Below are 13,396 nucleotides of genomic sequence, written 5' to 3'. Positions count from 1 at the left end.
AAGCTGCCAGTCAGTGGTGGGGGCGGGGTTATGCAGAGCTCAAGAATATGGAGGACTACATAATATCCTGCTAACACTATGATTTTATAAAAACTGCAGCAATCAGCCCAGTAAGTGACACATCACTGGAATCAGGGTCTCTTTGCCTACATTATGCTGCTCTCAAATTACATAGTGAAAACTTGCTGACAGATTCTCTTTAAATCAAGATTTACACAGTTGACTTCATTTTATGAGCAAGTGTTGCAAAGTCATTTGTTTCATCTGTCTGTCACATGTGTTATATACGACTGTTCTAAGCCATTTTTCACATAACTACTTTTCCTTTTTTTCGGTAGAGAACCCATGTCAGCCGCTGAAAGTTCCTTTGTGCCAGGGCCTGTCTTACTCTCTCACTGTGTTTCCAAATCTCTGGATTTCTCTTCTGGAGCAGCCAGCGGTCAGCGAGCAAGTGACGGGATATGAGGTAATAGCGTGAACAGTTTCCAGATTATTGGCTTTAGAATGACGCATTGTCACATGTAATAATGATAATAATTTTATTTATATAGCGCCAACATATTCCGCAGCACTTTACAATAAAGCGGGACATGTACAGACACCACAACGTAACCCATAGTTCACCAGTTACAGGAGGAGCGAGGGTCCTGGTCACAGTCTAGATGGAAATAGGGGGAAATAATGGGTAAAAAGTGCTTGTCATGTATGTTCCTGCCAATATTGTCACCGAGACTCGCCTATGCGAGCGAAGAAAAAATTGCAAAGCACTCAGACCTTTCGAGTGCTGTCCAATGTTTACACCCCGATGTGTTTGAAAAGCCGGCAATTCGTGTGCCGCGTACAGTAAAATCATAAAGTGACAGGTTACAATAGAATAGATAGAATAGCTATATACTGTATTTTTCGGACTTTAAGACGCCCCTAGGTTTGAGCAAAGGAAATTAGGGAGAAAAATTGAAGCAAAAAATGTGGTCAATTCTTTACTTAATATCCCTTATCCTGGTATATATGGCCCCCTCATCCCTACCCTGGAATGCATGACCCCCTTATCCCTATCCTGGTATGATTGCTCCCCACCCCCACCCCATACTGGTATGCATGGCCCCATCAGAAAACATAAAAAAACCCAAATCATTACACTTACCTTCCCAGCGCTCCCTCGCATTGTCTTGTTCCCGATGCCAGCAACTGTTTTCTGCTTGTAAGCAGCACATGGCAGGGACGTCATGTGCTACTTGCAAGTCAAAAGGCATCTGCTGGAATACTCACTGCTCTGCATGCCGGGACTGTGTGCGCGGAGAGCAGTGAGTATTCATTGCTCTTTAATAGCAAACACAGTGTCAGCCGGAGCCTTCCTGCAGCTCCCCCTGGTCACATGTGCTGCTTCTGAAAGGAATGAATATTCACCGCATTCCACTCCCATGGAGAAATTGCACAACAAATTGGATGGAAAAATGTGATTTTATTATTTTCGCGGCTCAATGTTATAAACTTCTGTGAAACACCTGGATTTTCAAGATGCTCACCACACATCTAAATACATTCCTCGAGGGGTCTAGTTTCAAAAATGGGATTACTTGTGGGGGGTTTCCACTGTTTAGACACATGAGGGGCTCTCCAAATGGACATGACCTTTGCTAATGATTACAGGAAATTTTACATTCAAAGAGTCAAATGACACCCCTTCCGAGCCATGCCGTGCACCCAAACAGTTTTCTCCCTCATATCGGGTATTGGCGTACTCAAGAGAAATTTCGCTACAAATTGAATGGTGCAATTTCTTCTGTTACCCTTATGAAAATGCAAAATTTGGAGCCAAAATAAGATTTTTGTGGGGAAAATGTGAGTTTACTATTTTCACGGCTCAACGTTATAAACTTCTGTGAAGTACCTGGGGGTTCAAGGTGCTCACCACACATCTAAATACACTCCTTGAGGGGTATAGTTTCCAAAATGGCGTCAGTTGTGGGGGGTTTCTACTGTTTAGGCACATCAGGGACTCTCCAAACGCGCAAGACACCAGCAGACCATTCCAGCAAAGTCTGCATTAAAAAATGTCACTCCTTAATTTCTGAACCCTGCCGTGCACCCAAACAGTAGTTTGCCCAAACATATGGGATTTCTGCGTACTCTGGAGAAATTTCTCAACAATTTGGGGTCAATTTTCTCCAGTTACCCTTGTGAAAATAAAAAAAATTGGGACTAAAAGAACATTTTTGTGTCAAAAATTTGATTTTTACTTTATCTTCACGGCTCAACATTATAAACTTCTGTAAAGTACTTGGGGGTTCAAACTGGTCACCATACATCTAGATGAGTTCCCTGAGGGGTCTAGTTTCCAATATGGTGTCACTTGTGGGGAGTTTCCACTGTTTAGGCACATCAGGGGCTCGCCAAATGCGACATGGCGTTCACAAATTATTCCAGCAAATTTTGCATTCAAAAAGTCAAATGGCACTCCTCTCCTTCCCAGCCCTGATGTGCGCCCAAACAGTAGTTTTCCCCCACATATGTTGTATCAGTGTACTTAGGAGAAATTGCGCAACTAACTGTATGGTGCAGTTTCTCATATTACCCTTATTAAAATGCAACATTTGAGGCAAAAATTCATTTTTGTGGGAACATTTAGATTTTTTTATTTTCACGGCTCAATGTTATAAACTTTTATGAAGCACCTTGAATCACCACACATCTATATAAGTTCCCTGAGTGATTTATATTCCAAAATGGTGTCATTTCCTGGCGGATTTTATTGTTTAGTTACATCAGGGGCTCTTCAAACGCAACATGACACTCCCAGACCATTTCATCAAAGTCTGCGTTCCAAAGTGTCATAAGGACGTACACCCAAACAGTAGTTTTCTCCACATATGGCATATCGGCATACTCAGGAGAAACTGCACGAGAAATTTTGGGGTTAATTTTCTCCTGTTGCCCATGTGAAAAGAATTTTGGGCTAAAATATATTTTTGTAGGTAAAATTTGATTTTTTATTTTCACAGCTCTACTTTATAAACTTCTGTGAAGCACTTGGGGGTTCATGGTGCTCACCACAAGTTCCCTGAAGAGTCTAGTTTCCAAAATAGGGTCAATTGTGGTGGGTTTCCACTGTTTAAGCACATCAGGGGCTTTCCAAATGCAACATGACATCCCCTTATTGTTCCAGCAAATTTTACATTCAAAAAATCAAGTGGAGCTCCTTCCCTTCCGAGCCGTGCCGTGCGCCCAAACAGTGGTTTTCTCCCACATGTGGGGTATCAGAATGCTCAGGAAAAAATGAACAACACATTTTGGGAACCATTTTTTCCTGTTACCTTGCAAAAATAAAAAATTGGGGTCTAAATTAAAATTTGTGTGAACAAATTTAAATCTTTATTTTTCCCTTCCACATTTCGCTATTTCTTATGAAGCACCTGAAGGGTTATGAAACTTCTTGAACACATTTTGAGGGGTGCAGTTTTTTAGAATGGTGTCACTTTTGGGATATTTTCTGTCATATAGGCCCCTCAAAGTCACTTCAAATGTGAGGTGGTCCCTAAAAAATGGATTGTAAATGTTGTTGGAAAACTGAGAAATTGCTGGTCAACTTTTAACCCATCTAACTTCCTAACAAAAAAAAAATATTCCCCAAATTGTGCTGATGTAGAGTAGACATTTGGGAAATGTTATTTATTAACTATTTTGTGTGACATATCTCTGTGATTGAAGGACATAACAATTAAAATTAGAAAATTGCTACATTTTCAAAATTGTTTTCCAAATTTCCGTTTTTTTAACAAATAAACAACAAGCCATATTGAAGAAATTTTACCACTATCATGAAATTGCTGATAATATACAATTTTTAGTAATCAACAAAATGTAAACATCTACTTATTTGAAAAAAAGAAGTCATTATTTGGCACAATAATCACATTTTTATACACCTCACAGAGCTGGGAAGCTTCCTTAATTGATGAGTAACTACCTTTCATAGTAGCAGAAATATGACAAAAACAAACTTGCTTTGATCCCACTAATGACTAATTAAAGATAAACAATATGTAGTGGACAGCCTCTTCAATCTCCTTTTTTAATCCTATTTTATCTCATTTTACAATTAAAACTGATCAATACGTTAAAAAAAACCTTATGTTCCATGAGTGGAGCCATGTCGCTCCTCCTCTTCAGTGTCCTGTTGATGGCCATAAGACAACTGCCTGCAACAGAAGCCTCCTTGCTGGGCCCAGTTGGCAGAAGGACAATAGATGGCTATTCTCCATCCATTATCTAATCTAACTAATCAGCAGATTAACCCCTGCATTCTCTACAGGATTGCTACAAGTCTACCTATAGATAGCTGCCCTGTATGTCCAACCTATTGTGGAACTTCCAGACATGACTGGAGATGTCTACCAAAACAATTTTCTGGAGAAGAGGTATTCTGCATACTTTCCACCGGGATCATTGCTGAATCTCAGCAAGGAGAATTTGTACTTTTGTTTTATTAATTTCAGCACTTTACTTGTATACAATACAAAATGATTTCTCTCTAGAGGATCAGCGTGAAAGACATTGACCGTAGCAGTGCTGAAAGTGTAGCACCATTAGAGGACTGGACCATTGATCTCCTTTTGCTGCCATTTCATACTCCATGTAGTAGCCATAAAACTGATCAATTTATGAAACCGCTAATGTTAATGCCTTCTTGGAAAAGTGATGCTTTTACCTTCTGGATGATATTGCGCATTCATTCTGCCCCATTAAGGACCTCTTCAATAGCAGCTGAAGAATAATCTTGAGGAGCATGCAGCATACGTGAAAGTTTCATGACATGGCAGAAAATAGATGATATTGGCTCAGTGAATAATATGTATTAATCTGCCAGTTCTGATATCAGCATTCATTAAAAAGATTATTTGGTGCAATCCTGAGCCGTTCATTTCCACATCGGAAGTGAGCGCTGGTGAAGACGTTATGACCCTACACACTAGGACGCGTGCACGGTCAGCAGGTAGCGTCGCACCAGATGTGTTGGGTAATAATGTAATCGGCAGCACTCACTTACAATGTGGAAGTGAATGGATTTGGATGTTGCTGGATAACAACCTGAAGGTATTGGTATCAGCCAAAACTTTATTCCGCAATAGTAACACATGTTTGTTTGCAATTTGCACCAGAATAAGACATCCATATGGAAGGGATGAAGACTTGAAATCTGGTGAAAGGATTTACGGAAATCACAGGATCAATTGACATTTTAATGAAATGCAATTAATGGAAAAATGAAATATAATTTGCTAAACTTCTTAATTTATTCTGTATCAAGTATAAGCGCCATGGACAAAAATATATGCACATAAATCCCTTGTCTGTATCAATGTGGTCATTAATGGTTGTATAAGGAATGTTCTGCCATGCTGTATGTACTTGGGAAATCATCAAGATCTGACTTTGGTAAATCCATTTGCAACTGCAAATGACCAATGACGTCTCAGAGGTGCTCAATGGAAAACAAGTCCCGAGACGCCTCAAGACATTGTATCAGGCTGCTCCCGTTGACCTTACCGCTCTCGAAGCTATCATGGTGCTGAGCAAGACAACAATGGAGGTTGGAATGAAGGTCTGTCCTCTTCAGTGATGAGTTCCATTTTTGTCTTGGAGACAATGATAGCTGAAGATTGGTTTGGAGAACACATGGGCAACACCACGAAGAGACCTTCACAAGACAACTTCACACCGGTCCTACTCCCAGGATTATGATGTGGGGTAGCATAATGTGACTGGTAGCCGAACCCCTCTAATCCTATGATTTCCATAATTCCACCAACTCATTGATGCCACGTTCGTGTATATATATATATATATATATACTAGATGGCAGCCCGATTCTAAAGAATCGGGAGTCTAGAATCATATATACTTGAAATTCGGCAGGAGCTTGATGAGCAACGTCACTGGGCCCGCCTCCACGCAGTAGAAACTTGCTGTGAGGTAAAAATTCAAAAATCACACCAAAATGGCGGGCGGAGTGTGTCACAGTACGGCACGTTTCTGATTGGTCGCTCGCAGCAGGCGGCAACCAATCAGACACTGGACACTGTTGACGTCACTTATCTCCGGACATTAGCTCCGGACATTAGCTCCGGACATTAGCTCCGGACAAAGCCACGGAAGTTGGCACAAATTGCAGGAAGTAGTATTCTAGGCAATTATATATTAGATACACTCACATACACAATATGTTTGTGTGCTGATATTCTCTAACACAATCTGGTTCTTCCTTGACAGATACTTCAAGAACTGCCCTGTTTCCCTGCCTTGCGTCCATTGTTGTGCGCCTTGCTCCTTCCCAGCTGTTCCCCGGATGGAGGAGCGTTGCAGCCATGTCGCTCGGTCTGCCTAAATGCGATGAACCTGTGTCTGACACAGATAGAGCAGCTTGGTCTGTCATGGCCGTTTAACTGTGAACACTTACCATTACAGAGTCAGCAGTCAGATTGTGTCATTCCCTAAAATGTATTGAGTCCACTGAAATCTTAGTAAAATTTGTCTCGCAAATAAATCTTCCTTACAATAAACCTGTATCGGATCTTCAGCTAAATAATTTGGAAACCTGCTTCTGAGATGTTCTGTGTCATCATGGATCACGGTCAACAAGAAGAACATTACATTCACAGTGAACCCGTTTTTATTAACATACTGTATGTATTATTCCACTTTCAAGATTACTTTAATGAAAAACATTTCTACTTATAAAATCAAGTAATTGTGTGAACAATGTGCTTTACTTATCTTATGCTGTTCTCTGATTTACGCTGTGTAGATTTCGGCATTATATGTATAGCATCAGTATTTACCAGTAGACTATTGGAAATTACTATTTAAAGGGAACCTGTCAGCAGATTTATGCAGCCGAAACCACGGTTATTGCAGCCATGTGTGTTTTACTCAAATGCTGCCGCATTTCGGGGAAGACATACTTTGAAAAGCCGCTGAGGAATATGTAATTTAAATGACTAGTCTGGAGCTGCAGCTTCTCCCCTCCCCACTGCCTATGACTGACACTTCTCTCCCTCTGTGTGTGCATACTTGGAAACAAGAGAGAAAAAAACATTGTCCTTAGTAATTATGAAAAAAATAAATATTTTAGCGAAGGACTAGCAGTTGGGGGAGGGGGATATACATACACATAAAGAAACGGACAGACATTCCACACCGAAATGCTCATTCCGGTGGACGCCATTCCAAAAGGAGTTTTTCACAGTACCGTCTCCAGGCAACCAATAAGGATCCACTTGTGCATAATGATACACTGACCCTTCAGTTCATTTCAGCATATTTGTAGATCATGTACAAAATACACTGCTCAAAAAAATAAAGGAAACACTAAAATCCCACATCCTAGATATCACTGAATGAAATATTCCAGTTGTAAATCTTTATTCATTACATAGTGGAATGTGTTAAGAACAATAACACCTTAAAATTATCAACGTAAATCACAACTAATGTCCCACGGAGGTCTGGAGTTGGAATGATGCTCAAGATCAAAGTGGGAAATGAAGTTACAGGCTGATCCAACTTCAGTGGAAATGCTTCAAGACAAGGAAATGATGCTCAGTAGTGTGTGTGGCCTCCATGTGCCTGTATGACCTCCCTACAATTCCATGGGCATGCTCCTTATGAGGCGGAGGATGGTCTCCAGAGGGATCTCCTCCCAGACCTAGACTAAAGCATCTGCCAACTCCTGGACAGTCTGTGGTGCAATGCGATGTTGATGGATAGTGCAAGACATGATGTCTCAGATGTGTTCAATAGGATTCAGGTTTGGGGAATGGGCGGGCCAGGCCATAGCTTCAATGCCTTCATCTTGCAGGAACTGCTGACTCACTCCAGCCACATAAGGTCTGGCATTGTCTTGCATTAGGAGGAACCCAGGGCCAACTGCACCAGCATATGGTCTCACAATAGGGTCTGAGGATCTCATCTCGGTACCTAATTGCAGTCAGGCTACCTCTGACGAGCATATGGAGGGCTATGCGGCCCTCCAAAGAAATGCCACCCCACACCATTACTGACCCACTGCCACACCGGTCATGCTGAAGGATGTTGCAGGCAGCAGATCACTCTCCACGGCGTCTCCAGACTCTGTCACGTCTGTCACATATGCTTAGTGTGAACCTGCTTTCATCTGTGAAGAGCACAGGGCACCAGTGGTGAATTTGCCAATCCTGGTGTTCTGTGGCAAATGCCAAGCGTCATGCATGGTGTAGGGCTGTGAGCACAACCCCATCTGTGGATGTCGGGTGCTCAGACCATCCCCATGAAGTCGGTTTTTAACCGTTTCTACAGATACATGCACATATGTTGCCTGCTGGAGGTCATTTTGCAGAGCTCTGGCAATGGTCCTCCTGTTCCTCCTTGTACAAAGGTTGAGGTAACGGTCCTGCTACTGGGTTAATGCCCTCCTACGGCCCCCTCCATGTCTCCTGGTGTACTGGCCTGTTTCCTGGTAGTGCCTCCAGCCTCTGGACACTACACTGACAGACACAGCAAACTTTCTTGTCACAGCACGTATTGATGTGCCATCCTGGATGAGCGGCACTACCTGAGCCACTTGTGTGGTTTGTAGAGTCCGTCTCATGCTACCACGAGTGTGAAAGCACAACCAACATTCAAAAGTGACCAAAACATCAACCAGAAAGCATTGATACTGAGATGTGGCCTGTGGTCCCCACCTGCAGAACCACTCCTTTAGTGAGTGTGTCTTGATAAATGCCAATAATTTCCATCTGTTGTCTATTCCATTTGCACAACAGCATGTGAAATTGATTGTCAATCAGTGTTGCTCCTTCTGTTTGATATCACAGAAGTTTGATTTACGTAGAGTTATATTTTGTTGTTTAAGTGTTCCCATTATTTTTTTGAGCAGTGTAGTACAAGTGAGGTAGATGAATGTTGTGACTTTGCCATTGTGCATTGATGATGTAAATTACTCCCTATGAGAAAATAATTTACATGTATTGGTAATATGTGACTATGAAATGCGCATCCCTTTCTTTATATTATATACATACATATTTATTATTATTATTATATATATACCGTATATACTCGAGTATAAGCCGACCCGAGTATAAGCCGATCCCCCTAATTTTGCCACAAAAAACTGGGAAAACTTATTGACTCGAGTATAAGCCTAGGGTGGAAATGCAGCATTTACCGGTGAATTTCAAAAATAAAAATAAATCACTCTTGCCCCATAGCTGTGCCATATAGTGCTCTGCATGTTCATTATTGCCCCATAGCTGTGCCATATAGTGCTCTGCACCGTTCATTATTGCCCCATAGCTGTGCCATATAGTGCTCTGCACCGTTCATATTTCCCCATAGCTCTGCCATATAGTGCTCTGCACCGTTCATATTTCCCCATAGCTCTGCCATATAGTGCTCTGCACCGTTCATATTTCCCCATAGCTGTGCCATATAGTGCTCTGCACCGTTCATATTTCCCCATAGCTCTGCCATATAGTGCTCTGCACCGTTCATATTGCCCCATAGCTCTGCCATATAGTGCTCTGCACCGTTCATATTGCCCCATAACTCTGCCATATAGTGTTCTGCACCGTTCATATTGCCCTATAGCTCTGCCATATAGTGCTCTGCACCGTTCATATTGCCCCATAGCTCTGCCATATAGTGATCTGCACCGTTCATATTGCCCCATAGCTGTGCCATATAGTGCTCTGCACCGTTCATATTGCCCCATAGCTCTGCCATATAGTGCTCTGCACCCTTAATATTGCCCCATAGCTGTGCCATATAGTGCTCTGCACCGTTCATATTGTCCCATAGCTGTGCCATATAGTGCTCTGCACCGTTCATTATTGCCCCATAGCTGTGCCATATAGTGCTCTGCACCGTTCATATTGTCCCATAGCTGTGCCATATAGTGCTCTGCACCGTTCATTATTGCCCCATAGCTCTGCCATATAGTGCTCTACACCCTTAATATTGCCCCATAGCTGTGCCATATAGTGCTCTGCACCGTTCATTATTGCCCCATAGCTCTGCCATATAGTGCTCTGCACCCTTAATATTGCCCCATAGCTGTGCCATATAGTGCTCTGCACCGTTCATTATTGCCCCATAGCTGTGCCATATAGTGCTCTGCACCGTTCATATTTCCCCATAGCTGTGCCATATAGTGCTCTGCACCGTTCATTATTTCCCCATAGATGCTCCACATATATCTGTGCCATTGCTGCTGCTGCTGCAATAAAAAAAAAAAAAGCCATACTCACCTCTCTTGCTTGCAGCTCCCAGCGTCCGGTCCCGGTGTCTCTCCGCACTGACTGATCAGGCAGAGGGCGCCGCGCACACTGTATGCGTCATCGCGCCCTCTGACCTGAACAGTCAGAGCGCAGAGACGCCTGGAAGATGGAGCGGCACCGGGAAGATGGAGCGGCGCCCGGCGGCTGGAACGTGGACAGGTAACTATGCGATACTTACCTGCTCCCGGCGTCCGGCTCCTTTTCCCGGACAGCTGTCTTCGGTGCCGCAGCTTCTTCCTCTATCAGCGGTCACCGGCACCGCTGATTAGAGAAATGAATAGGCGGCTCCACCCCTATGGGAGGTGGAGCCGCTTATTCATTTCTCTAATGAGCGGTCCCACGTGACCGCTGAACAGGGGAAGAACTGCAGCACCGAAGACCGTGGGACGGCAGGGGGAGCGCCAGGATCGCTGGAAGCAGGTAAGTATGCCTCAGCGCCCTCACCCCCTCACCCGCCGACCCTGCCACCCACCTTGACTCGAGTATAAGCAGAGAGGGGCACTTTCAGCCCAAAAATTTGGGCTGAAAATCTCGGCTTATACTCGAGTATATACGGTATATATATTTATGTGATCTGTCCTTGAGCCTCATAGTAGTCCTATTACATTATATGATTGCATGATAGTTATCTCACTAGAAGTTGTTTATACATACAAGTGCTTCTCACAAAATTAGAGTATCATCAAAAAATTTATTTATTTCAGTTCTTCAATACAAAGAGTGAAACTCATATATTATATAGAGCCATTACAAACAGAGTGATCTATTTCAAGTGTTTATTTCTGTTAATGTTGATGATTATGGCTTGCAGTGAATGGAAACCCAAAAGTCATTATCCGTTTCCGTAGGCTCCACAATCATGGGGAAGACTGCTGACTTGACAGATGTCCAGAAGGCAGTCATTGACACACTCCACAAGGAGGGTAAGCCACAAAAGGTCATTGCTAAGAAGCTGGCTGTTCACAGAGTGCTGTATCCAAGCATATTAATGGAAAGTTGAGTGGAAGAAAAAAGTGTGGTAGGAAAAAGTGCACAAGAAACCGCGATAACTGCAGCCTTAAAAGAAAAGGCCATTCAAAAATTTAGGGGAGATTCATAAGGAGTGGACTGCTACTGGAGTCATTGCTTCAAGAGCCACCACACACAGACGTATCCAGGACATGGGAAACAAGTGTCGCATTCCCTGTGTCAAGCCACTCATGACCAATAGACAACGCCAGAAGCGTCTTACCTGGGCGAAGGAGAAAATAACTGGACTATTTCTCAGTGATCCAATGTGTTGTTTTCAGATGAAAGTACATTTTGCATTTCATTTGGAAATCAAGGTCCCAGAGTCTGGAGGAAGAGTGGAGAGGCCACAATCCAAGCTGCTTGAAGTCTAGTGTGAAGTTTCCACAAGCAGTGATGGTTTGGGAAGCCATGTCATCTGCTGGTGTAGGTCCACTGTGTTTTATCAAGACCAAAGTCAGCGCAGCCGTCTACCAGGAAATTTTAGAGCATTTCACGCTTCCCTCTGCCAACAAGCTTTTTGGAGATGGACATTTCATTCTCCAGCAGGACTTGACACCTGTCCACACTGTTAAAAGTACCAATACCTGGTTTAAAAACAACAGTATCACTGTGCTTGATTGGCCATCAAACTCAGCTCACCTAACCCCATAGAGAATCCATGGGGTATTGTCAAGAGAAAGATGAGAGACACCAGACCCAACAATGTAGACGAGCTGAAGGCTTCCATAACATATCAAAGCAACCTGGGCTTCCATAACACCTCAGCAGTGCCACAGGCTGATCGCCTCCATGCCACGCCGCATTGATGCACAAGGAACCCCGGCCAAGTATTGAGTGCATTTACTGAACATACATTTCAGTAGGCCAACATTTCGGATTTTAAAATCATTTTTCAAGCTGATGGTCACACCAGTATTCTAATTTACTGAGAAAATTACTTTTGGGTTTTCATTTGCTGTAGGCCATAATCATCAACATTAACAGAAATAAATACTTGAAATAGATCACTATGTTTGTAATGACTCTATCTAATATATGAGTTTCACTTTTTGTATTGAAGAACAGAAATAAATTACATTTTTTATGATATTATAATTTTGTGAGAAGCACCCGTATGTATAATAGGCATGCTATGTTATCCTATGAGAAGCTTTTGGAATGTGTACCTGAATTATCTGAATCTTTCTTTTCTTACAAAATGTGTAAATCCTATTCTGCCACTTGTTAATTAGACTCATTTCTTGGAATGCTTGGTGGTCACAAATAATACGGTCAGGAGTACGGCTCCCAGGTGTCCCTAGAATCAGACCTAGATTGGCCTTACACATACGCCATTCATGGTCTGAGTTCAGACCATCAGGTTCAGACCAAACACAGGTCTAGTGACCCTAAGTCAGCCAACTCAGACATAAATGAAAGCTGTTGCGTTTGGTTCAGAAAACCTGAGGCCGGTTCGGACATCACGGTCCATTCTCAGATCATGAATGTTGGACATGTGAAATCAACCATAGGTTCATATGATCACTATTAAAATTGAACCACACAAATTATAGATGTGACTGGTGCCAGGTATTCAACCTTATCACAGACAGGCACACTCAAAGAGTCTTGTATGGTTGCACAAAATAATTTGTATTTATTTCATGTACAAGAAATGTTCACCACAGAAAAGGAAATATTAAGTGATGTAATATTAAGTGATTGATTCTCTCTACCTTTTAAGTGAGGTTTGACGAAGACCCAGGGCAGGGTCGAAACGTTACCTTGGTTTCACTAAATATTTTCTTTTCTGTGGTGAACATTTCTTGTACATGAAATAAATACAAATTCTTTTGTGCAACCTTACTTTATGCAAAATACATTTGTATCCACATTAACCCCTTCACATCCACATTAACCCCTTCATTTATCTACAACATGGTCACTTGTTGACCCGTGGATCTGTCACAGAGGATAACTTTATATGCTTTATCATAAGCTCCCTCTGGTGAGTAGAACTTGATTATATCAATTCACTTTGCGTTGGAGAAGACCCTACTTGCGCTGATCTCTCCAGCAGCTTTCCTTGA

At 42.4% G+C, this 13,396-nt stretch overlaps 1 protein-coding gene across 3 annotated transcripts in view; it reads left to right on the top strand.

The window, feature by feature from the left end:
• MFRP (membrane frizzled-related protein) overlaps window positions 1-6,566 on the top strand; it is a 104,811-nt gene extending 98,245 nt beyond the window's left edge. For all 3 annotated transcript variants that reach the window (XM_069741235.1, XM_069741234.1, XM_069741236.1), the window contains 2 exons: window positions 339-466; window positions 6,271-6,566. In XM_069741235.1, coding sequence (XP_069597336.1) covers window positions 339-466; window positions 6,271-6,495 — 353 coding nt within the window. In that variant the 3' untranslated portion in view covers window positions 6,496-6,566. The remainder of the gene's footprint in view (window positions 1-338; window positions 467-6,270) is intronic.
• The last annotated feature ends 6,830 nt before the right edge of the window (window positions 6,567-13,396 follow it).

The sequence above is a fragment of the Ranitomeya imitator genome, chromosome 10 (genome assembly GCF_032444005.1).
Source record: "Ranitomeya imitator isolate aRanImi1 chromosome 10, aRanImi1.pri, whole genome shotgun sequence".
Taxonomy (NCBI): Eukaryota; Metazoa; Chordata; class Amphibia; order Anura; family Dendrobatidae; genus Ranitomeya; species Ranitomeya imitator.
Note: the sequence above shows the minus strand (reverse complement) of the source record. Positions and strands in the feature narration are given on the sequence as shown.